This window comes from Salvia miltiorrhiza, chromosome 7, assembly GCF_028751815.1.
Source record: "Salvia miltiorrhiza cultivar Shanhuang (shh) chromosome 7, IMPLAD_Smil_shh, whole genome shotgun sequence".
NCBI classification, from domain to species: Eukaryota; Viridiplantae; Streptophyta; class Magnoliopsida; order Lamiales; family Lamiaceae; genus Salvia; species Salvia miltiorrhiza.
In genome coordinates, this window is record NC_080393.1 from 57,726,154 (window position 1) to 57,750,570 (window position 24,417).

Sequence of the window (24,417 nt, forward strand, 5' to 3'; positions counted from 1 at the left end):
GTCAACGTAATTAATATGTGATCCTTTCTTTAACAGTAGCGAGGAAATTAAGTAGAATCTTCATTCACAAAAGAAAAAGAAAGAAAAAAGAAAAAAGAAGAAAAAGGAAAAAGCATAAATAATAATATACCAGATTAGCTAATTGCCTTCTTCACGTCTCAAATATAATCTCATATATTTTCATTCTCACTTCCCATAAACATATACATTATTCAAGGAGTTAATCATGGCGGCTTATGGAGCTCTGGTTTCTCTTATGCATTTCATAGATCGGCTTGAAAAACATCCTTCCCCTCCAATTTCTATCCACAAACAGCAAGTTGAATCTCTTACTGAAATTGTTACCTTCTTGCAAGATTTTCTTGATGCTTATATTTCCCCAGTTGTGGATGACCATGAAGCAGATCCATTGGAGCGTCGCATTGCTGATGCAGTTTATGCAGCTGAGGATGTCATCGAATCCCAAATTGTGCTTCAAATTGAAAACCAATCCACAGTTATTGGAAGAAGTCCAGTTTATAACCGATCCACAATTCGTAGGAAGATGTCCAGTTTTATCAACTTGTTTCGAGATCTGTGTAAATGGGCAACTATTGTGGAGTGGGAAGATGTAAATGCAGCTGACGACTTCGTGGGAAGATGTCCAGTTGATAGAAATGAATTCTATCTCGATCTGCAACAAGTGATAGAAGAAATGAATTTGATCAAGAAGGAAGCCATGGAGATTGCTGCCGCTGCTCAACTGCAGAGAAAGGTCTCCTCACCTCATACTGCCTCCTCTTCCACTGTGAAGGAAATCGTGATGGTGGGCTTCAAGGAGGTGATAGTTGAAGTGCTGGATAAGCTCACCGGAGGCCAACGCAGTCGTCAAATCATCTCAATTATGGGTATGGGCGGCATTGGTAAGACCACTCTTGCCCGACATCTATTTGAACATGCGCTTGTTAAACATCGTTTTGATATTTGCGCTTGGACTACAATTTCTCAAACTTATAATGTGAAAGAAACACTTAGAGAAGTTCTTTTCCAAGCAAGTGGAAATTCAGGTAGTGATCTGAGTGAGGACGAATTGGGATTAAAACTATACCAGTATTTATGGGGTAGGAGGTATCTCATAATTATGGATGATATGTGGAGTGTAGAGCTATGGGATGAGATCAAGTTTTTCTTTCCTGATGGCAATGATGGGAGTCGAATAATTGTAACAACAAGGATGTCAAACTTGACTTCGCAGTTGGGTGAGTCTTATGGTGTTGATATGAAATTTCTAGATGAGGCTAGTAGTTGGGATTTGTTCACCCAGACTGTGTTTGGGGGAGAAAGTTTCCCTCATGAGTTGGAGGATATTGGAAAGAATATTGTAGCAAATTGTAAAGGGCTTCCTTTATCAATTGCTACAATTGGAGGTCTTTTGGCGAAATCTGAGCGCACTAGAGAATATTGGATGCATATAGAGCACAATTTAAATTCAATTGTCATTACGAATAATGATGAATTTTGCTTGAAAATTTTACGATTGAGCTATACCTATCTGCCCAACTATTTGAAGCCATGTTTTTTGTATATGGGTGTTTTTGAGGAAGATCGTTCAATTCGTGCCTCAGCTTTGAGGAAGCTATGGGTTTCAGAAGGATTTTTAAAACCCGTGAGTGGAAAATGTTTGGAAACAATAGCAAAAGAGTACTTAAAGGAGTTGGTAGATAGAAATCTGATTTTAGTTGATAAGTTGGGGTTTAGTGGAAATGTAAAGTTTTGTAAGATTCATGATTTGTTGAGGGACGTGTGCTTGAAAGAAGTTGAAAAGGACAGGTTTTATCGTATCATAGGAAAGCCTCCTTCAGTCATACAAAACGAACGTCGGGTTGTTTTTAAAAATGCTGGAAGTTGGGTAATAAGTGAAGTCTCGAGATCTTGGTCACATGCTCGTTCGATAATATGTGATGGCGAGGGGAGAAACTTTGAAAGGCCTCACAATCTTAGATTGTTGAGAACATTCAAATCATGTGCTAGAGATACAGCTGGAGTTTTTTCAAAAGAGGATACTGAGGGACATGGTTTTAATTTCCTAGACAATGTTTTTCAACTGGTGAACTCACGGCTCCTTGCTGTTAGACTTCATCAGGAGTCCAAATTCCCTTCTTCAATCAAATTGCTTTGGAATCTACATACGTTAATAGTTTATTGTTGGCATGAAGTTGTTGCACCGATTGAGATTTGGAAATTACATCAACTTAGGCATCTCAAGTTTAGGTTAGCAGGATTGATTCTACCAGATCCTCCGAGTGAGATGGTTGTCATGGAGAATCTACAAACGCTCGTAGGAGCGAAGAATTTGTGCTTGAATGAGGAGGTGGTTCAAAGAATTCCCAAACTCAAGAAATTGCATCTATTTTACAATTCCAAAGATATGGAGAGTTTGAGAAAATTGAAACAAATGGAGAGAGCAAACTGTTTGAGCTATCTTGAGTGTCTGAGTAAATTGGAAAACTTGTACTGCATATTTAGAGGTGGATGTGATGATGAGTATTTGCACAGGATTAGTTTCCCACACTCCCTCAAGAAGTTGAAGTTAACTCTCTCTACTGGTCATCTGGAGTTGGTAGAGATGTTGGAAAAGATAGGGACATTGCCCCTTCTTCAGAAGTTAGTATTACATCATGGTAGATTCAAAACAGGCAAATGGGACACTATTGAGGGCCAATTCCAGAGCCTCAAGCTACTACAATTGGATGAGTGTGAAGGTCTTAAAAATTGGACGATGGCAGACAGCTCCCACTTTCCACTTCTCCAGGAGCTTCGTCTTCAAGGTTTGCGACAATTGGAGGAGATCCCTTCCGAAGTTGGAGAGATAGCAACGCTGAAATCAATTACTTTGGAAGATTGCAGTGAATCAGCGGTAGAGTCAGCTAAAAAGATAGTAGAAGAACAGCAGGATATATATGGAGACCAACTAGACCTTCATGTTCGAGCTATACTTCGGTACAGAGACGAAAGACTGCAGAGCTTGGCCAATCCCAACTTTGAAGTTACAGTAAGAGGTTATTAGAATCATCCAAGATTTCTAGTTACAAGTTCAGTTGTTTTCTAAGCTTATAAAACTTTGAGCTTTTGTTACTTCATTCATTACTATAAGCTAGCTCCACAAGTCTTTCTATTATTCCTTTTGTTCTAATACATAAATGCTTTATCAATTGATGTTTTCTAATTCCAGTTTCTTTAATAACCTTAATTTTTGCTTTTGTAGGAATAACCTTATTAGAGAAACACTTAGAGAAGTTCTTTAATTTTCAAGCAAGTGGGGATTCAGATAGTGATGATTTGAGTGAGGGAGAATTGGGATTAAAACTACACCAGTATTTATGGGGTAGAAGGTATCTCATAATCATGGATGATATGTGGAGTATAGAGGTGTGGGACAAGATCAGGTTTTCCTTTCCTGGTTGCAAAAATGGGAGTCGAATAATTGTAACAACTAGGCAGTCAAACTTGAATTTGCAGTTGGATGAGTATTATGGCATTAGTATGAAATTTCTAGATGAGGCTAGTAGTTGGGATTTGTTTTGCAAGACTGTGTTTTGGGGAGAAAGTTTTTCTCATGAGTTGGGAGGATATTGGAAAGAATATTGTAGCAAATTGTAAAGGGCTCCCTTTATCAATTGCTACGATTGAAGGTCTTTTGGCAAAATCTAAGTGCACTAGGGAATATTGGCGCGTATAAAGCAAAATTTGAATTCAATTGTTATTACGAATAATGATGAATTTTGCTTGAAAATATTGCGAATGAACTATACATATCTGCCCAACTATTTGAAGCCATGGTTTTTGTATATGGGTGTTTTTGAGGAAGATGCAGAATTCGTGCCTCAATGTTGAATAAGCTATGAGTAAAGGTAATATTAAAAAAGAATGAAAAAATTTAAAAAGTATTGAAAATAATAAATTAAACAAAAAAATAAAGGAGCTAACAAAAAAAAAGTAAAAACGAAAAAGACAAAAAAGTTAAAATAAAAAAAAAGCAAAAAAACTGAAAATAAGCAAAAAGGAAGAAGAAACAAAAAAAACAAATAAAAGGAATAAAAAAAGAAGCAAAATGAAAAAGGAAACAAATAAAAGGAACAAAAAAAGAAGCAAAATGAAAAATAATAAGTGGGGAGCAAAGGGTTTGAACCCTGAACCTTTGAGAAAAGGGACATGCTTCAGCCAACTACACCACACGACATTTTCGTTTTATTTAGCGAAATATAGAATATGAATCATGAAAACTGTAGTATAAATGTGCACCACCGCATACTATGCGGTGCTCGCACACAAGACTAGCTCAATAAATAAAAGCAAACATAATTAATAATCGAATGAAACAAAAATAAATAAAACTGTCACCGAAAATTCAAACTGAAATCAAACGCTAATCCACTATCTCCAATCAAAATCAATCTAACAAATAACAGAAGTCCAAGGCATTATAAAGGTAACACCTAATCTAAGCCACAATGCGCATGGGCCAAAAATAAATCAATTAAAGCCCATTTATCCCAAGTTAAAATCATGGCAGACACTTATTAGGATTAGTAATTAAAGGGTAATTTTATAGCCTCCAAATTTATCACTACAGCCGCTCGTTAAAAAATATAACTAAACTATTAGCAAATATCCATTTTTACCCCACAGCCTCAAATTTAACTTTTAATACTCCCTCCGTCCACGAATTAAAGCCCTACTTGCACTTAAATTTTTGTCGACCAATTAAAGCCCTATTGTGCTTTATGTACCTTTTTACTTTTCTTCTTTTCCTATATTTACTACTCTTTGCCCCTAATGGACCCACCTTACAACAACTTTATCATTTTTATATTCTATATTTATTACACTTTATCACTAGTGGACCCACCACACAACACCTTTAACACTTTAGTCAACTACTTTATCATTTTAGTCAACTACCCTTATATTTCATCCACAACACCTTTTTCAGCTTTCTTAGTCTCCATGCCCACCCTCAAATGGGGCTTTAATTCGTGGACGGAGGGAGTAATTAATTCCAAAAATGTTAGGCAAACTACAGCATAAACGCTTTTCACAGGTTCGAGAACTCTCGGCCACAATAATCACTAGGTGGGGTGTGTGTGTGGTTTGTATTATTTATAATGTAATTTCATCAAAAAAAAAAATAATCCATGAGAAAAGAAAGAATAGAAAGAAAATTTGGGTGAATGGCTACTGCCGAGCCAGAGAGACGAAGGGGGGCGACTGGACGCCATCCTCGGGCGCTACATGTGCCACAGCGGTCGATGGAGAGGAAGCAGGAGCGACATCAACGCTAGATTAGGAAAAGGGAGACAGCGGTTGGGTGGTGCTGCTATCTACGCGTAGGCGGCGGTGGCGGCCGTTCCTGCCAGCCGAAAGAGAAAGGGTGAAGGGCGTTGACACGGCGGCTGCTCGCGGAGTAGCGAGGCGGTTCATGGCTGAGCGGCGAGGGGCGGTGAATTCCAACAGAGGGTCAAAAAGGGAGAGAGATATTAAGGGAGAAACATGGTGTCGACCTCCATCAACGGCGGCGCCGTCGATGCGACGACAGCGAAGAGGCTGAGAAAGAGAATGCATCTTAAGCTAACTACAACAAATGTATAGCCCCCTTCCAAAAAATTATGTATCGCCCAATTTTAGTAAAATAAGACACAAAGTTATAATTAATCGTAAACTTTTCTTTAAAAACGCTTAAAGAAAATCAGAAGTTATGAAAAAAAACTATAGTCCTTAACTCCTTATCCTTCCCAGATAGAAGAATCTCAGACATCTGCATAGCATTGCACTATCAAAATAATTCAGAATTAAGTGGATTCCCCGGCGACGATGGAGTATAACTGAAAGTGGCAAAGAACCTTATGCGATATTTGGAAAAACAGGCACTGCTATCAGACTTCGCCACGCTATCCTCCTTCTCCTTCTCCTTGCCAGTGGCGCCGCCTCCACCTCCCGACTATCTGATCTGACGATTAAGTTTTAAATCAAATTGAAGTCACAGCTTTTTTTTTTTTTTTTCTTTTGTTTCTCCCTTCATATGTGGGGGCTATACAATTTCTTTTAGGAAACGTGGCTATGCATATTTGCTGTAGTAATGTTTGTGGGATTAGTTATTGAAATTTTAAATTTAGAGATGTAGGGGTAAAAATGTATATTTATTAATATTTTAATTATATTTTTTAATAAGGGGCTATGATAAGAAATTTGGGGGCAATGTATAAAATTACCCGTAATTAAATTCATGCATCTTTTGGATCTTCATGTGAATTTGCATCAAAATCCCTTCACCTTTTATCTCCTTTCCCTCGACTCCATCAATAGCAATTTCTTTAATTTCTGCACAAAAAAAAAAAATCACCAAATTATATATATTAAATTTAATTAAAGCACGAAATAATTAAAGAATATGAACAAGTAAAATACATACATAGACACCAACTTGATGTATGAAATATTTTGAATGCTTGCAAAAGAAATAGTTGACAAACAAGTGGAATTACAAGGGAACGGTCTCTTTCATGTGGTGCACATATTAAGATATATTTATTTATTTTTAAAATTTTAAATTATATAAAATTATTAAAATATCATTATTTATGAGTTAGCTTAATTTGTAACAAAAAATTATATTAATTTAAATATTAGTATTTTATTTAAAAAAGTGTATAATGACAATATTACCAACTTAATGAGTATATATAATATTAAACTTAATTAGTATTGTATACTAATAATAATTAAATTTATATTTTAATATAACTATTAGCCCACTAAAGTATGACATCAACATCTCATATAAAATGAAAATTTGTTTCTATTTTGCAATCATAAAATATAAGCTTTTTTCTTCCAAACTTCCAAGGCTTTCTCCTGCAACTCTCAATTTTGCATTTATAAAAATCTTCGAAATTTCCATAAAAATTACGTATCTTCTGTTTTCTTCCATCCGCCTCCATCCATATTAGACTCTTCAATTCTTGCACCAAAGATTACTTAATTGTATTTATTAAATTTTATTGAAGTATAAAATAATCCAAGAATTAATATTAACAATTAAAATATATACACACATCAACGTCCTGGCCGGCCATGAGAGATTAATTAAACATTGCTTTACCCGATTAGTAAGAAATTAGTTAGAATTTTGTTTTGAGTTACCATTTCTTTAATGTGAGGTCCTTTCCTGAACAATGCGATCAAGTAGTGAGGAAATTAGGTAGAAACGTATTTGGGTCAACCTTGTCATGCGAGATCCTTTTTTAAACGTAGTTGGCTCTGTGTGAGTGTGAATATAAGAATAAGAAAAAGAAAAAGAAAAAGAAAAAGAGAAAGCAGAGAAAGAAATAAAGAAAAGAATTGGCTGCAGAAGCAGTAGAAAAGAAACTCTATGATGCTGTATCAAAAGGGGATGTAACAAAATTTCGAGAACTAGTTGAACAAGATCCATATCTTGTTGATGAAGCATCATTTTCATGTTCAAGAAATGTTCTACACATAGCAACCATGCGGGGACAGACAGCCATCGTGGAAGAGGTGCTGAAGATGAATCCGTCGCTTGCTCGGATTTTAGACTCCCAACAATCATCGCCTCTGCACATTGCAGCAGCGCAAGGGCACGTCGAGATCTCGAGAAAATTGTTATCAGTAGCCCCGGTGACTCGCTGGTGGCAAGACTGTCATGACATGAACCCGGTTCATATCGCGGCCATAAATGGGCATGTTGAGATGTTGGGACATCTCCTTGTAGAGAGTCTTTTGCCTGCTATGGAGAGGGTGGGTCGCGGACAGACTGTGTTGCACTTGTGCGTCAAGCACGGCCAGCTTACGACGTTGCAGGTTTTGGGGGAGAAGTTGTGGGAGCTTATGGATGAAGTCGATGAGGATGGGGAGACCCTATTGCATTTGGCTGTTAGGTCCAATCAACTTGAGGTAACAACCATACTTAATTTGATCAATTAGTCATATTGTACCACAATTTTGTATATGTCACTTTGTACTACCGTTTTTATGAAATGATTTTGAATTTTATCAACATACAACTCCCCCTGTCCCATTAAAGATGGCTTGTTTTTCATTTTGGGTTGTCCTACTTAACAGAAAAGAGAATTTTGCAGAAGGGAAAAACTTGCATTATATTCGGATGAAATGATTACAAGGCAAAGAAGCTATATTTATACTACAGCTGATAACAAACACACGCACAAAGTGTGATGCCAGCTCAGTAACAAAAAGCAAGTAAAACTAATTAATAAAGGAAAAAGCTATCTTATTATGTGTGCATACAACACGAGCATGTGTATCCACATCCTCTTTATTTCTTCATTCCAACACGCCCCCTCAAGATGGAAGATAGATGCTCTCAAATCCCATCTTGCTCATAATACTTCGCAAAGCTGGTGCTGGCAAGGCCTTAGTTAAAACATCCGCGAGCTGCAGAGTGTTTTTAACGTGAAGAGGTTTCACTATCCCTGCCAAATACTTGTCTCTAACTGTGTGACAATCAATCTCTATATGCTTTGTGCGCTCATGAAAAACTGGGTTGCAACAAATGTATACAGCAGCTTGATTGTCACAATACAACGGCGAAGCTCTTGTCTGCTCAATCCCAAATTCTAGTAACAAATTCCTGATCCAAGTAACCTCGCAACTTACTTGCGCCATGGCCCTATATTCTGCCTCGGCAGAGGATCGAGAGATGGTGCTTTGCTTCTTGGATTTCCATGAAATAAGAGAAGAACCAAGAAAAACAGCAAATCCTGTGACTGATCTTCGAGTAGTAGGACAAGATGCATAGTCCGCATCTGAAAAAGCTGATAGATGCAAGCTTGAATTTTTGTCAAAGAACAGGCCATGCCCAGCTGTGCCTTTCAAATATTTGAGTACCCGCTCTGCAGCAACCATATGTCCCTCGCAAGGTTTTGACACAAACTGACTTAAGTTGTTCACTGCAAAGGTTATGTCTGGCCTCGTTAAACTGAGATAAAGCAATCTCCCAATCAACCGTCTATAGGAAGTAGAATCAGTTAATGGAGAGCCTTCCTCAAGACTTAAATGTTTACCAGACTCCATTGGAGTAGCAGCTGGTCTGCAATTCATCAATCCAGTATCTTTAAGTAGATCTAGAACATACTTCCTTTGGCATAAGTAAATCCCTTTATCACTGCGGGCTATCTCCAAACCAAGAAAGTAAGATGGTTTGCCCAAGTCTTTATACTTGAAAGTTTTTCCCAAAAATTCCTTAAAAGATGAAACTAAACCATCATCATTACTGGCCAGTAGAATATCATCAACATACACCACTAAGCCAAGAAACTTACTCCCTTCCTTTTTATAGAAGAATGAGTGATCACAAGCAGACTGTTGTAAGGGGTATGATGGACTTTTACCAAACAATATCTCAAAAGGGGTAACACTATTAGGCAAAACAGAAGATGGTATGCGATTGATGAGATAGGAGGCAGTGTGTATACATTCCCCCCAATAAGAGATAGGTAAATGAGATTGAAACAGAAGGCTACGAGCAACATTCAGCAAATGCTGATGTTTCCTCTCAACTCGAGCATTCTGCTGTGGAGTGGACACACAAGAGTGATGGACTATAGTCCCATGCTGAGTCTCCTGCTCCTGTTGAGCTTCCCTTGCAACCTCCTTCTACTCTTCCTGTTGTTCCTCCGACAGACAACACTACTCAGGAAAGGTCAGTCCAACCTCCTCCTATTCCTCCTGCTCCTACCACTAAATCTGGCAGAACAGTTAAACCTCCTTCACATCTTTCTGACTATGTCTGTAATGCACTCACTTGTTCTCCTTATCCCATTCACCAATATATTTCTTATTCTAGACTATCCTCAGCCTATTTTAGGCTCATTTGTTCCCTCTCTTCTATTCCCGAACCTTCCTCTTATCACCAAGCTTCTAAGTATGCTGAATGGAGGAAGGCAATGCAGGCTGAATTAGAAGCACTCATTAAGAATAATACTTGGTTTGTTACACTCTTACCTCCTGATAAGATTGCCATAGGGTGTAAATGGGTCTTCAGGACCAAGTATTTTACCAATGGTACTCTGGACAGGTACAAGGCCAGGCTTGTAGCCAAGGGTTACACCCAACAGGCCGGTGTCGACTTTCTTGATACTTTCTCACCAGTTGCCAAGCTTGTTACTGTTAAGCTCATGTTGTCTTTGGCTGCTATATCTGGTTGGACTCTTACTCATCTCGACATCAACAACGCTTTTTTATATGGTGATCTAGAGGAGGATATCTATATGGAATTGCCTCCTGGCTTGCTTGATCAGGGGGGCAATGCTTATCCAGCTGGTTCAGTATGCAAGCTTACTAAGTCTCTGTATGGGCTCAAGCAAGCATCGCGGCAATGGTACTTAAAGTTTTCTGAGGCCTTGAGTGCTTTTGGCTGGTGAACAATCAATAAAAAGTGTGGAGTTGTTACAGACATGGTGTGTAGCACCTGTGTCCAGTAACCATAGGCAGGAACTCAAAGTAGAACAAACAAGGGGTTGGAGAGAAATAGTACCACTGAATGGAGGAGAGGCAATAACTGAAGGAGAAACACCTCCAAAATTGTAGACATCAGCTTTGGTAGGAGCAGAGATCTGCTGTGCAGGTGCTGGAGAAGAGGACACCTGCATTTGAGTTTGCAAATATGATATCATTTTAGCCATATCTGAAGTAGATAAAGCAGGAGATCCTTGAGGGAAAACCGCAGCTTCAGGAGCACTCATTTGATTAATGGATCTGTTTCCCTCAGTAGAATACCCTTGAGATTTTCCTCTACCTCTACCATATCCAGGAGGATAACCAATAAGCTCAAAACACTTATCTACAGTATGACTGGTTTTACCGCAATTTGTACAAAGGAATTTTCCTTTTCCTCCTCTACCACGAGCAGTACCAGTCGCATTGATCATAGATCCCTGAATTTCAGTACTTATCACAGGCGATTGTTGCTCAATAGACCTCTGTCTCTCTTCCTGTAACACTAACGCAAAGATCTTTTGCAAAGAAGGAAGAGGAGTAGTAGATATTATCTGAGATCTGATCTGCGAGTAAGAAGGATTCAAACCAATAAGGAATTGCATAGAACATTCCTGCATTTGAAATTCACTCCACTTGCGAGAGCTATGGCATCGGCAGCTATCACAAGTGCACCACCGTGCTGGTTGAAAATCTTTGTATTCATCCCATAGAATGCGCAATTTCGTAAAATAAGCGCCTACATCCTCTGATCCTTGCTTCAAAGTGAGCAATTGTTGTTTTAACTGGCAAATTCGAGCAAAATTGCCCTGAGAGAAACGATCTCTTAGATCGCTCCAAATAAGAGAAGCATCATCAATGTACATGATGCTCGAGCTGATCTCTGGTACAACAGAGTTGCGAAGCCACGAAACGACCATGCTGTTGCATCGAAGCCACTGAGCATACAGCAGATCGGAATGAAGAGGTCGCTGGATTGAACCGTCGACAAAAGCGAGCTTGTTCTTCGCCATAAGTGCTGTGATCATCGAGCGATTCCAGTTGATGTAGTTGGATCCATTTAGCTGCTGCGTAACCAGCTGAACGCCAGGATTATCGCTGCTAGGCAAAAAATAAGGGCTAGTCTGGTCCTCATAGGGAGGCGGAGAATGAAGTTTGGATGATGAAGGTGTGTGGGGTGCCATTGAAGGAGAAGAAAAAAAAAAATCAGCGGAAGATTATTGCTCTGGATACCATAACAGAAAAGAGAATTTTGCAGAAGGGAAAAACTTGCATTATATTCGGATGAAATGATTACAAGGCAAAGAAGCTATATTTATACTACAGCTGATAACAAACACACGCACAAAGTGTGATGCCAGCTCAGTAACAAAAAGCAAGTAAAACTAATTAATAAAGGAAAAAGCTATCTTATTATGTGTGCATACAACACGAGCATGTGTATCCACATCCTCTTTATTTCTTCATTCCAACACTACTAAAGATGACTCGCTCATTCCATAAAAAAACAATATTTAACTCTTGAAAATGTGTGAGTCCTATACCACGTACGTTTATTCAATTTACACCTTATCCTTAATCTCCGAACCGAAAAGAAATGAGTCGTCTTTAATGAGACAAATGGAGTATTAACTAATAAAAGTGTAATGAAATGATAAAATATAATCAAATACGAACGAAAATTATAGAAAGATCACACTTATCGTGGACGGGCATAGGTTAGATTGAAATTGATGAGGAGTAAATTAGATGTCTACGGTTGATTCGTAACCCTGTTGGATGAATTTGTGATCCTGAGTTCGAATCTCAAAGGTAACAAAAATTTATTTTTCGCAATTCGTAACTCTGTTGGATAAATTCATACGTGTTCTACATAAAATTCGTACATTAAGAAACGTTTATATTTTATACACTTAAGAGTGTTCTTATTCTAGCCCACCCCTATATAGATATATATATATATATATATATATATATATATATATATATATTAATAGAGTATATATATAAATCTCAGATTCTCCAATACTTGGGGGAAAGCAACAAAATAAGAAGGAGAAAGCGGAATTGCGTGGGCAAAACAGCGCTGCAAATCTTGAATCAGAGCCCTCCAGCTACAATTGCTAGCTATTCAGAAATGAGGAGAATCTTAAGAACTTTGTTAGGACCACCATCGGTCAAAATCCTGCCCAAGATCAACGACGCCGCCATGGTGGTGGTGGTCCTGATAGCAACAATGGCGTTCCAGAACACCGTCAACCCACCCGGCGGCGTGTGGCAGGACAACACATCCTCACACGAGGCTGGCAATGCTGTGATAGCATACACTCATCCCTACATCTACAAACATATGCTACGTGCTAACACCGTAGCATTTGTTTCATCTCTCGTCACAATCTTCCTCATCACCACCGGATTGCCATCCATGAGCTTCACCTTCTTGATGACCGCCTTGTGTGCTATGTGGGCGTCGATGACGGCTATTGCAGTGAGTTACGGAGCTTCGATACTGGCGATCACCCCCAACGCGGACACGGAATCACCCGCTGCCGGCGTTGTTGTTAGGATTGTAGTTTCTCTTTCCCTTTCCATCCTCGTACTCATATTCTTGTTTGCTCGAATAACACGGTGGTACTTCATGTGGATGAGAAGAACACGGCATCAGGAAGATCTTACAACTGACCCTCTACCCTTACGCCTCCTCTACTGGATTTTTCAACATTTAAGACGAACAGATGTTTCAGAGAACAATGTTAACCGTTGAGGAGGCGTTTAGTTTGAAAGACATGATTGATAAAATAACTCACTCTAATCAAGTGTTTGCAATAATTCAAATGAGTGATTATTTACCACTTTAAAATTGGCTAGATTAATTATTTTGTTGGAGTTGACTTATCTAACTCCATAAATATCTCACTTGTTAGTGTGTTTTTTGTAAATAATTAGCTCTTGAATCCAGTTTGTGTTTGTTAGTGAGAGTGTCTAGAGTTTAATACCTAGTTCATTGTAAAGGTATTGAACGTGAGTGTCATTCTCCCTTTAGTCATTTTGCCATAAGGCGTTCTTCAAGTTATTTTATAACTTGAAGAAATTTTTCCAAAAATTGTGTTCGTTTATTTCCGCTGCAAAGATTTACTCTGTGCTGTTTGGTGTGTTACTTTAACACAAGATTTCCGTTTGGTTTCGTGTGGAGCAACACTTTCATATTTAATCGCCCCTCTAATCCTATGAATCTTATCTATTTCATCCACCAAACCAAACGCCTCTCGAGTGATCTATATCTTTTTTATTTTTGAGTGAGATGAAAATATAATTACATAAACATTGTTCAATTTTAAATCTAATTTGTTCTTAATTCACCAAACTAAACGCCCGGCGTTGTTGTTAGGATTGTAGTTTCTCTGCCCCTTTTCATCTTTATATTCATGTTCTTGTTTGCTCGAATAACAGGCATCATGAGGAAGAGAATAACACGGCATCACGAAGATCTTACAACTGTGTCCCTCTATCCTTACGCCTCCTCTACTGGATTTTTCAACATTTAAGACGAAGGGATGTTGCGTCATCTCCCACGCTCTCTTCGTTAACTCCTTGATGAACACCTCACACGCCTTGGAGAAGACGATGGGGGCCTCGTATGAATTAAATGGAGGAAAAATTCCAGAATTCCAACGAGTTTGACAACCAGGGTCACCACTAAAAAATCATATTCCAAATCACCGCAAATCCCAATCCACGAAAAATCCAAGGAAATTCTAGCGATTCCTCGCAGTTCCCTGCGTCTCCCAGAAATTCTCCAAATCAGATCCAAAACTGCTATCTTCTTCCACAAAATTGGAAAAGTTCATATCCACAACTGCTATCATCGTCGTAGTAAAATCCGTGTGGTTATCTATTTTTCTCCGCACCGCTACCACTTGCAGCCGCCTCAAGGTCACCGACGACCAGCTAGTTTGGGAGATGGAGAAGATGCTGGTGAAGATGAGGGGTTCCACCTTTTGCAAAATAAAAAAATTTAAAAAATTAAAATAGTTAACGGTGTTAAACGGCCGCTAGGGTGGAGGGTGTAATTGCACCAAATTAAGGACTTCGGGGGTTTAGTTGAATCCAAATCAAGTATAAGGTGTTATACGTGATAAGGGTCTCTATGTTAGAAGCGTATTTGACACTTAACGCTTATTTTGAATTGATTTAACTATGGCATTTGGAACTTACTTATGAATGAAGTCAGCTTTTTGAAATTAGAATCTACTTTGGATCTTATCTATGAATCAAGTAATGAAGCTACTTCGGATCTTTTGTCACTCCGCTAAGAATGAAAACCAGGATACATATGACCATCAATTTCATACATGTTTACAATTATTTTTACTGATTTATTTGATAATCTTGCTGAAGATGTTAATGACGCTTCTTTGTGCTTCACTTGAATTGAATATTTTAGATAATCTTGGGGTTAAATGCTTCTTCTTGCAATTTATTTTAATTAGTTAATTGTTGATGTACCAACTTTGGGAAAATAATTTGCAATAATTTGATAAATGAGTTTACTTATAAATGTTTTTTTTTTTTTTGTGATACTCCCTCTGTCCCATGAATCTTGACACGTTTGGTTTCGGCACGGGAATTAAGAAGTTGTAGATTAGTGTTTTAAGTTTGTAATCAATAAAGTATAAAAGTGATAAAGTAGGAGAAAGAAGGTAATAAATTAAAGTAATAAAGTAAGAGATAGAAAGTGATAAAGGTGATAAAGTAGGAGAGAGAATGTAATAATTATTACCCAAAATAGAAATTTGTCAAGATTCGTGGGACGGCCCAAAAAGAAAAACGTGTCAAGATTCGTGGGACGGAGGGAGTATATTTAATTAGTTGATACCTATAATTTATACGTAGAAATAATTTGCTATAATTTATAATTTTGTCTTGCTATCATGACTCTGATTTACTTGAATATTATTTTAGTTAATCGAATGTTTTGAAATTTCATGTTTTTTTAGTTTTTTAGAGACACGATGAGGACGTATGCTGCTTTTGAGTCTAGAAGCTTTGTATGTGTATCTATTTCATGTATATATTTATTATGCAAAATTTACAGAATATATCAACATTTGTATATAGATATATATCTGTATATATCTATTTTTTTTTTAATATAAATCATCTAGTTACCTTTTTTTGTTTCAGTTGCTTTTTTCAGCTAATTCAACTTCTTTCTTTTTTCTCTAATAGAAAATTTTCTGCTAAAGAGATTTCTTCCTTCTTTCAGTTTCTTTGGTCTTCGACATCAAGAGACTTTACTTACCTGTAACCTTCAGTCTAGCTAAAAGATTGAACTCTAACAGTTGAGTTCAAACAAGAGTTCTAGTCTAGAGAAAGTAAAGCTAGGGATTTGGGGATCATCAAAACTGGGATAAAATATTTCTTCTATTTTCCAACATTCAATTTTGTACAAATGTGAAACCATTTTAGATTCGTTAGGTACATCACTAAAGACACTAAAGACATTTCCTATTTACGATTGATAATGTATGATTGAGTTTTTGTTATTTTAGTTATCAGGATTTTCTTCAATAATTATCTCTTTCGATTAAATATGTATAAATCAAATAAGCTAGCTTATATTATAAAAATTATAAAGGAATATTCCAAAATTACAGTTAATTTAAATAACATTAGATCTTGATCAGCTTATACTATATATCTTTTACTTGCTAATCTTTAATATTAAATTATATGCTAATGCAAAGCAGTCTTTATTCTTTAACAAAACAATTGATTAATGTGCGGTACAGATAGATAGAAGAACCATCTAATAAGCATTTGGTCCATAGAAATTGCCCCTCTCTCTCCGTCATTTTCCTTTTGTTTTTCTTTTCTTGACAAACCTATAGAATAGAGTCGACTTTTGTTTGATAGTGCATAGAAGTCAATATAAATTATGCAATATAATAATAATACTAGTCGGTAACCCGTCGAAAATCGACGGGAATAAATGAAAATATATAAATATTTGTAATTATTTATTACATTTTTTATTTGATGATTTTTTTCACTAAAATAAAGCATTAAATAAGTTTGTTTTAAAGTAAAAGATGTTAACTAAATATATTTTTAGTCAAACAATTCTCTGAACTCAGAAACTAATTTTAGACACTTCCACCAATCCAATCTGATTATGATGATTTTAGAATTTTTCGATGCTTAAAAATCAACTTCTGTCTCCTCCTCCAAACAAAAACAAAAAAAGAAGAAGCAAATACCAAAGTCTGAAGCCGAAACATGATACAGTAAAAGACGAAATATATCCATCCTCATGCTATTATGTATAAAAGAAAAGAAAAACCTAAGAAACCCTTGAATGTACAAAAGAAACAGACTACGGGCCGAGCCTCATTAAAACCCTTTTACGGAAAATCCGGTAGGAAAAATCGTAGAAGGAAAAAAGAGTACTCGTCTAAAACGAAAACAAAAAGGGTTGGAAAGAAGATTGAAAACTGGTTTCGGTAGGTATAATCCTACATTTGAAAGAGATTGTCCCTGGCTTTTATTTATTGTCATAGCAAAACAAACACTCACAGGAAATTGCCTTCTCTGAAACCGAATTGGAAATTTAGCGAAATCTGATGGACTCATAATCATTCTAGCTATGGGAAACTTCTTGCCCGAGCGCGATCTCCAAACCTCATAGCTACCTCGACTTTAAAGATACACTTTCTTTCCAACATGGTGCCAAGTAATTCAGGCGTGTCATTCCTACTATTTGTCTAATAACAAAAAAATGAATAATATTAATATTGTAATGCAAAACTTCAAAATAAATTAGATATTAAGTTAATAATCTGTTCTTCCATCTCTTCCATTACTTGGGCAGCAATTTTTTTAAGAAAATAAAGTGCAGTATCCTCAAAAAATGTAAAGTATATTTCCTCGTCTTCATCTTCTACAAGAACCTTCAGCAAAAATCTGAGTATAATAGGAAACCAAAAATATAATTAGTTGGATTTTATTTCTAACCAAAATACTATATGTAATATTTTTTATATATAGATTAAAATTTAGAAAACCAGTTACCTTATATTTATAGATCCAATCGGCTTTTTGCATTTTTTGCAATAATCTCCGATTTTGCTTCCTTTAGGAACACCTTTGTAGCATTTGTCATTTCCACATGACTCATAATACCATGATTCTTCAGGGTGAAAGTCAATTATTGTGCCCTTGCAGATATAGTTTCCACTCTATAAATTGAAAGATAATTAGTTTCTAATTCTGAATATATTTTAAAATATGTATAGCAAATTATAAATTACCTCAGAGTTTTTCATCTCTTTAATTGTTTTCACTAAAGCAGGTTTCAACCATTCTTCACTTTTTACTTCTCGGCTAACGTTGGAAATATTAGCTACTGTGTTATTGTTGGAATCTTTCGTAAGACCGCGCCTGAAATTATTATAAACATGAAGAATATGTGAGAAACGGGTTATTAACAAAAAAAAAAAAAATGACATCATAATTTTGACCTCAATATCCATGTGATATCGTTTTGGGACAAATACTATGTGACTTAGGACTTAAAAATAGATGTAATATGCTAGCATGGAAAAAAAATCATGTAGTAAAAAGTCGATGCATGAATAAATGTTTAATCAAAATTTGTTTGTAAATACATCTATATATAATATATATATATAAACCTTAATATAAAATCTTTAACTTCTTGAATATCAGGGCTGATAAAAAATCTGGTTGCGTGCTTCATTGTGGAAACTTTGGTTACACCTAAAATAACATTTAAATTATTAGTAACGCTGCTCAAAGTGTATTTAGTTATATTTTAATAAATGAGTATTGTAAATGATTAATAACATATGAACCTCTGAATGTTGATAACATAGCAAATTGTAAAGCTATCATTACTGGTTCTTTATCCTCGCTTGATCTGCTTTCCATGAATATTTTGAGTTCATCGGCATATGATTCCCACAATACGCAAATTACTTGTGTGCCACTGTTACATATATAATTAAAAACATAAATTAAAATAAAATTAGAAATATTAATCATTATTCAACGAAAATTTTAGAAACTTACTCTGCATCAGCCAATGTTATGTCACACTTCTTAGCTTTGCCATGCTTCATTTCAACACAATCTATGGTAATATTTTCAGTTTTTACCTCCCCAAGAATATCTACAAAAAAAATGTAATTTAAATACACAATCAAAACTAATATTAGGAAATTGTATAATAAAATATTTTTTTTCTATAATATGGTATACTTACCCAATACCAATTCTGGATCATGTGAATGAATATTTCGAAAATGGATGAAATCAAATCCATTTTCAGTAATATTCGGGCGTTCAGTTGATTCAGAAACAATTAATGGTTCTAAAGCTAAAACTGATTTTCCACTCATGATTGATTTTTGCACGCTGAAAGTTAGGATTGTTTTGCACTACTTGGAAGTTTTTAATAACTGTTATTTGTCCCTCTTTAAGTAACTCATGAAACTTTTTCTTGTTCCCTATTGAGACGGATGCTTGAATTTTGTTGCTCTACATAATAAAAAGGGTTAATTGCCGCTAAATTCAAAAGCTTTCTAAAATTTCGCGATATTCTCACCAACTTCAAAATCGGCGTATGAATACACGAATTGAGATTCCGTTCTTAATGTTCCCAAAATTAAAAAATCCCCAAAATTTGAAGCTGACATGGATGACCGTAGTTACAGCGTGGCATAGTCGGCGGCGTAAGGAAACGACGTCGTTTTTAAAAATCAAAACGACGTCGTTTTGATTTCCAACAACATTAAAAAAAAAGAAAAAAAAATGCAGAATTCTCTCTCTCTCTCGAACACCACCACCGCCGCCGAGATCTGAACTTCCAGCCATCGTCGCCGCCGAGTTCTGGACTTCCAGCCACCACCATCGCCGAGATCTGAACTTCCAACCACCAGACCGCCACCGCCGCCGAGCTCTGGACTCCCACCGTCTCCCTTACTCATCTCTGCCAGAGTTCTGGACTTCCACCAGACCACCACCACCGCCCATCTCCGCCTGCTCTCAACTGTCAACAACAACACACACACTCACCTACAACTGCCGCCGGTCCATCTCTCTCTCGCCTTTCACCGCCGCTCTGCAAATCGCCTCACCAAATCGAGGCCTCCCTCCTTCAAATCGTCACCCCAAATCCCTCTGCAAATCGCAGCTCTGGGTGTTTGGGGATGGGGTAGATGGAGGAGTCGAAGGGTGAGAAAATCTGTGTACTGATTTGGGCGGCCTTCTTCTTCTCGCGGTGTTGGTCGGGGTGGCGCCGGGGGTTTGGGAGGTGGTGGACGGGGTGGCGCCGAGGGTTTGGATTTGGGAGGTGGTGGTCGGGGGGTTGGGGAAGGGGGTGTTTGGGGTTGGGGGTAGGTATTTTCTATTTTTTTTTATAAATTAATTTATTAACATTTTATTAAAATAAGATTAATTAAAAAAATTAAAAAATGACATGTCATGTCTATTTGGCATTTAATTGACATGTCACATGTGTTTGCCATGTCAACTCGCCGGATTTTTTAATTTTGGGAACATTAAGAACGAATTCTCAATTCGTGTATTTATACGCCGATTTTGAAGTTGGTGAGAAAATCGCGAAATTTTAGAAAGCTTTTGAATTTAGCGGCAATTAACCCTAATAAAAATATGTTATTAGATAGCATAAATTGAAAATTAATAATTTTACAAAACTATTTATTAAATAAAATTGTGATAAGACTTACCCATTCATCAATCACGATCATTTCAAGTGCTTCCTTGCCCAATTTATCTTTTTGAACCCATAAGCGCAAAATTCTGACAACCACATATTTATTTCGTATTTTTTCCTTGATGGCATTAAAAGGAATAGCTTCATTATTCGTCGACATTTCCTATATTTAGAGTAAGTAAATAAATTATTATGCTATTATTCACATGATTGGCAAGAAAATTATTTTGCAAAGGAAAAAGACAGACATTGAAATAGGTAACACAGATAGAGACATTGATCTCACGCAACACAACCCTCAAACAGAAATACAGCAAAGATGAAACCTCCCTATTAAAAAAAGCGCCTTTCTTGATTTCTTTACATAGCCAATTTAAAAAAGAAAAGGAAAAAAGAATGTAGTGTACAGTACACTTTCTGGAGAGAGAGTAGGATACCTCTGCACGAACCTGAAATAAATGTCACTTAATGATGTAATTATACAATGTAAAATACTCCTATCTTTTAATACTGTATGTTCAAAAGGAGAAGTACAAAACCCAAAAACCACATATTTGCATGTTTTTACTGAAGACAGCAGATGTAAGATGCACGTAGCAAAACTAATACATTTCACACCCACAAATAAGGCAAGCATATACAATGAAAAATAACGTACGGGTTGTGACATTAATTATATCCCAATCATATATATCTAAAATCATATCATATATATCTAAAATGAGTATTACAGTCCAATGAACCAGAAAAGCACGCAGCACACCAAGTGCTCGACGGAAAGACTGAATCGAAACAATAATCTTTATCTCTTTCTCTTAATATCTCTTTCTCTTAATTTTAATTATTAATATGTATTTGATCAACATCACAATTATTAACAAATTATAGATAGATTCAAATTCTTAGATAAATCCTATCAAAGGTAGAATTCTTTGTCGACTTCACGATCAGAAACTTGCTGAGTCACCTCCTCGCGGCCTGAATTTTCACAATCAATACAATCACAAATTAAAACACATTATAAACTAATCAAAAATAAAGTGTTTACTATAAATATTGAAACTCTTAGCAAATAGGAAGTCCGGAGGGAGAACTAAGAGAAAGAGCTAACCCGTACTAATATAGATTATTCGATTCAATGAATACCATTACATATACTAATAAATAGATAATCTATATTAGTAAGAACAATAGATTTAGAGATATGTTGGTAGAAAAATGCAAGTAAAGAATAGCTCTGATTCATAAAAATATTTATATAATACGCAGCTCCTTATTTATAAAACCAATTCGATTGAATGAATATCATTACGTAGACTAATAAATAGATAATCTATATTAGTAAGAACAATAGATTTTGCTGCCTCCAGAAATCAACAAAATATACTTGTTTCCATTAAAACCAGATTCACACAATTCTACGCACTTTATAAATACATCAACGAATTTCGACGGGCTAAATAAATACCTCTACGTAGAAAGAGAGCAGAAACTTCAACTTACCAACCGGTAGAGCGGTGGAGAAAGAAAGCAGAACAGGAGAAAGAAAGCAGAACCGATCCTTTTTATAGATGAAATATAAGATTGTGAATTTGACAAAGAATTCTACCTTTGATAGGATTTATCTAAGAATTTGAATCTATCTATAATTTGTTAATAATTGTGATGTTGATCAAATACATATTAATAATTAAAATTAAGAGAAAGAGATATTAAGAGAAAGAGATAAAGATTATAGTTTCGATTCAGTCTTTCCGTCGAGCACTTGGTGTGCTGCGTGCTTTTCTGGTTCATTGGACTGTAATACTCATTTTAGATATATATGATATGATTTTAGATATATATGATTGGGATATAATTAATGTATAAGAAATTAGATATAGAAATTTGTTGATGATAGGTTTGAAATTAGATATATAGAAATTTAAATATCTTGTTCTTTTTTTGCTATATTTTTAATTAAAATATATCATGTTGTCATATATTCTAACGAAAATAGTTTTTCCTGTTTTAGTTTCACATTTTTAGTTAGAATATGTTGTCATATTTACAATTGTATGAATAAATATAGATTTTTAGTTAGAATATGTTGTCATATTTACAATTGTATGAATAAATATAGATTACATGTTTAAATTAATTGAGGAAAATATTAATATTAGTTTGTTTCATGTTTTTGGCAATAATTTCAGTTTCACATTTTTAGTTAGAATGTGTTGTTAAATAGCATTTACAATTGTACTCATATTTAGATTCCTTCTAACGAAGTAATATATAAATTTTCATGATTGGGATATAATTAATGTATAAGAAATTAGATATAGAAATTTGTTGATGATAGGTTTGAAATTAGATATATAGAAATTTATTGATTAAAAATTTAGAAAAAATAAGAATGAATGAGAATGGAGGAAAATTAGAATAAAGTGATTATATTACGCCACGTAGGATAGATCTTATATTACTTTTATATATATATAGATATGGTTGTTACAGTATAATGCATACAATAATTTATTATTTATGTGTTATGCAATATAAAGTATTATATGGTTGTTACAGAAAACATAGATCGAGTAACAGTACTATGATGAATATAATAATATATTATGCAATATAATAATAATATATGGTTGTTACAGTATAATGCATACAATAATTTAATATAAAGTATAATATATGGTTGTTACAGAAAATATAGCTCGAGTAACAGTACTATGATGAATATAATAATATATTATAAACAATATTGCACACTTTTTAGGATTTTTTTAATGGATGCAACTTTCCTATTGGACCGTGTATCTCCCGCCTCCTTCTTTCTCTTCTTCGTGCCTGTTAAACCATAAGCTAAACTCTATGAAGATATGAATTTGTGAATCTGAAACTATTTCATTGATATGTGTTTCTTCCTTTTATAAGGGAGTTACAAAGAGATTACAATCTACCGCTCTAATGCGGTTAATTTAACTTTTAACAGAAAGTTTAACTAACTTTGACTGAGCTAACAACTGTTGACTTTAACTAATTCTGTTTATATTTAATACAGCCCCAACACAAAAGGAACTACCCATGTTCCAGTGGAAATTTTGTAATAAGATACTGAAATCTGGATATAGAAAGAGGCTTGGTGAAAATGTCAGCGATCTGTTCTTCAGTTGGCACATATCGAACATCAAGTTCTTTCTTCAAGACGTTATCACGCACAAAATGAGTATCTATCTCGATATGCTTCGTGCGAACGTGTAACACTGGATTTGAAGCGATGGCAGCCGCGCTTTTATTATCACACCATATAATAGGTGTATGCGGAATGGGAAAACCAAGCTCATGAAGAAGAGATTGAATCCAAGTGACTTCAGCGGAGGAATTGGCAAGTGATCTGTACTCAGATTCAGTGGAACTTCTGAATACGACATTCTGTTTCTTGGAGCTCCAGGAGAGAAGGTTTGAGCCATGAAAAACAAAAAATCCTCCAGTGGATTTTCTATCTTCAATAGAACCGGCCCAGTCAGCATCTGAAAACACTTTAAGATGAAGATAAGATGATGGTGAGAATGTAAGGCTATAGTGTAGAGTTCCTTTGAGGTATCTGAGCAATCTTTTGCAAGCTTTCCACTGATTTTCAGTAGGAGTTTGCAAGTATTGGCTAAGTTTGTTAACCATGAAGGCGATATCTGGTCTGGTTAGGGTAAGATATTGGAGAGCGCCTACTGTGCTGCGGTATAAGGTAGGATTGGGAAAGGGAGGGCTGTCATTTAAGGAGAGTTTGGAACTGATATCATATGGGGAAGGTTGAGGTTTGCAATCTGCAAGATTAGTTTTGGTGAGGAGGTCATTTATGTATTTGGATTGATTGAGGAGATATGAATGAGAAGATGTTTTGAAGACATGAATTCCTAGGAAGAAATTTACTGTGCCAAGGGTTTTGAGAGCAAATTTTTGAGAGAGTGTGTGAATGATTTGGGTAATGAGAGTGGAGTCTTCTCCTGTGATGAGAATATCATCAACATAAACTAGGAACAAGATGAGCTTACCATTCTTTCGCATGTGGAATAGTGAGTGATCTGAAGTAGCACTACTAAAAAAAACGCTCATACGTAACGGTAAATTTCCGTTATGTATGTACCAAAACTACCGTTGTATAT

At 35.8% G+C, this 24,417-nt stretch overlaps 4 protein-coding genes across 4 annotated transcripts; 2 read left to right on the forward strand and 2 right to left on the reverse strand.

Moving 5' to 3' along the window:
- The first annotated feature begins 226 nt into the window (after positions 1 to 226).
- LOC130994489 (putative late blight resistance protein homolog R1C-3) lies at positions 227 to 5,990 on the forward strand. Its single transcript, XM_057919532.1, has 3 exons — positions 227 to 3,038; positions 3,245 to 3,540; positions 5,904 to 5,990. The coding sequence occupies exons 1-3, from the start codon at positions 227 to 229 to the stop codon at positions 5,988 to 5,990; spliced, it is 3,195 nt and encodes a 1,064-aa protein (XP_057775515.1).
- Positions 5,991 to 6,808: 818 nt separating this feature from the next.
- Positions 6,809 to 13,324, forward strand: LOC130995107 (ankyrin repeat-containing protein NPR4-like). The gene is made up of 2 exons (XM_057920255.1): positions 6,809 to 7,950; positions 12,530 to 13,324. Exons 1-2 carry the CDS (start codon positions 7,525 to 7,527, stop codon positions 13,274 to 13,276), a joined length of 1,173 nt encoding a protein of 390 aa, XP_057776238.1. The 5' UTR covers positions 6,809 to 7,524; the 3' UTR covers positions 13,277 to 13,324.
- A 3,854-nt stretch (positions 13,325 to 17,178) lies between these two features.
- LOC130994490 (uncharacterized) lies at positions 17,179 to 18,932 on the reverse strand. Its single transcript, XM_057919533.1, has 7 exons — positions 18,797 to 18,932; positions 18,604 to 18,703; positions 18,387 to 18,520; positions 18,207 to 18,291; positions 17,823 to 17,952; positions 17,584 to 17,750; positions 17,179 to 17,276 (listed from the first exon to the last, which is right to left on the reverse strand). The coding sequence occupies exons 1-7, from the start codon at positions 18,930 to 18,932 to the stop codon at positions 17,201 to 17,203; spliced, it is 828 nt and encodes a 275-aa protein (XP_057775516.1). The 3' UTR covers positions 17,179 to 17,200.
- A 4,403-nt stretch (positions 18,933 to 23,335) lies between these two features.
- Positions 23,336 to 24,319, reverse strand: LOC130994491 (uncharacterized mitochondrial protein AtMg00810-like). The gene has a single exon (XM_057919534.1). It carries the CDS (start codon positions 24,317 to 24,319, stop codon positions 23,336 to 23,338), a length of 984 nt encoding a protein of 327 aa, XP_057775517.1.
- Positions 24,320 to 24,417: the final 98 nt, after the last annotated feature.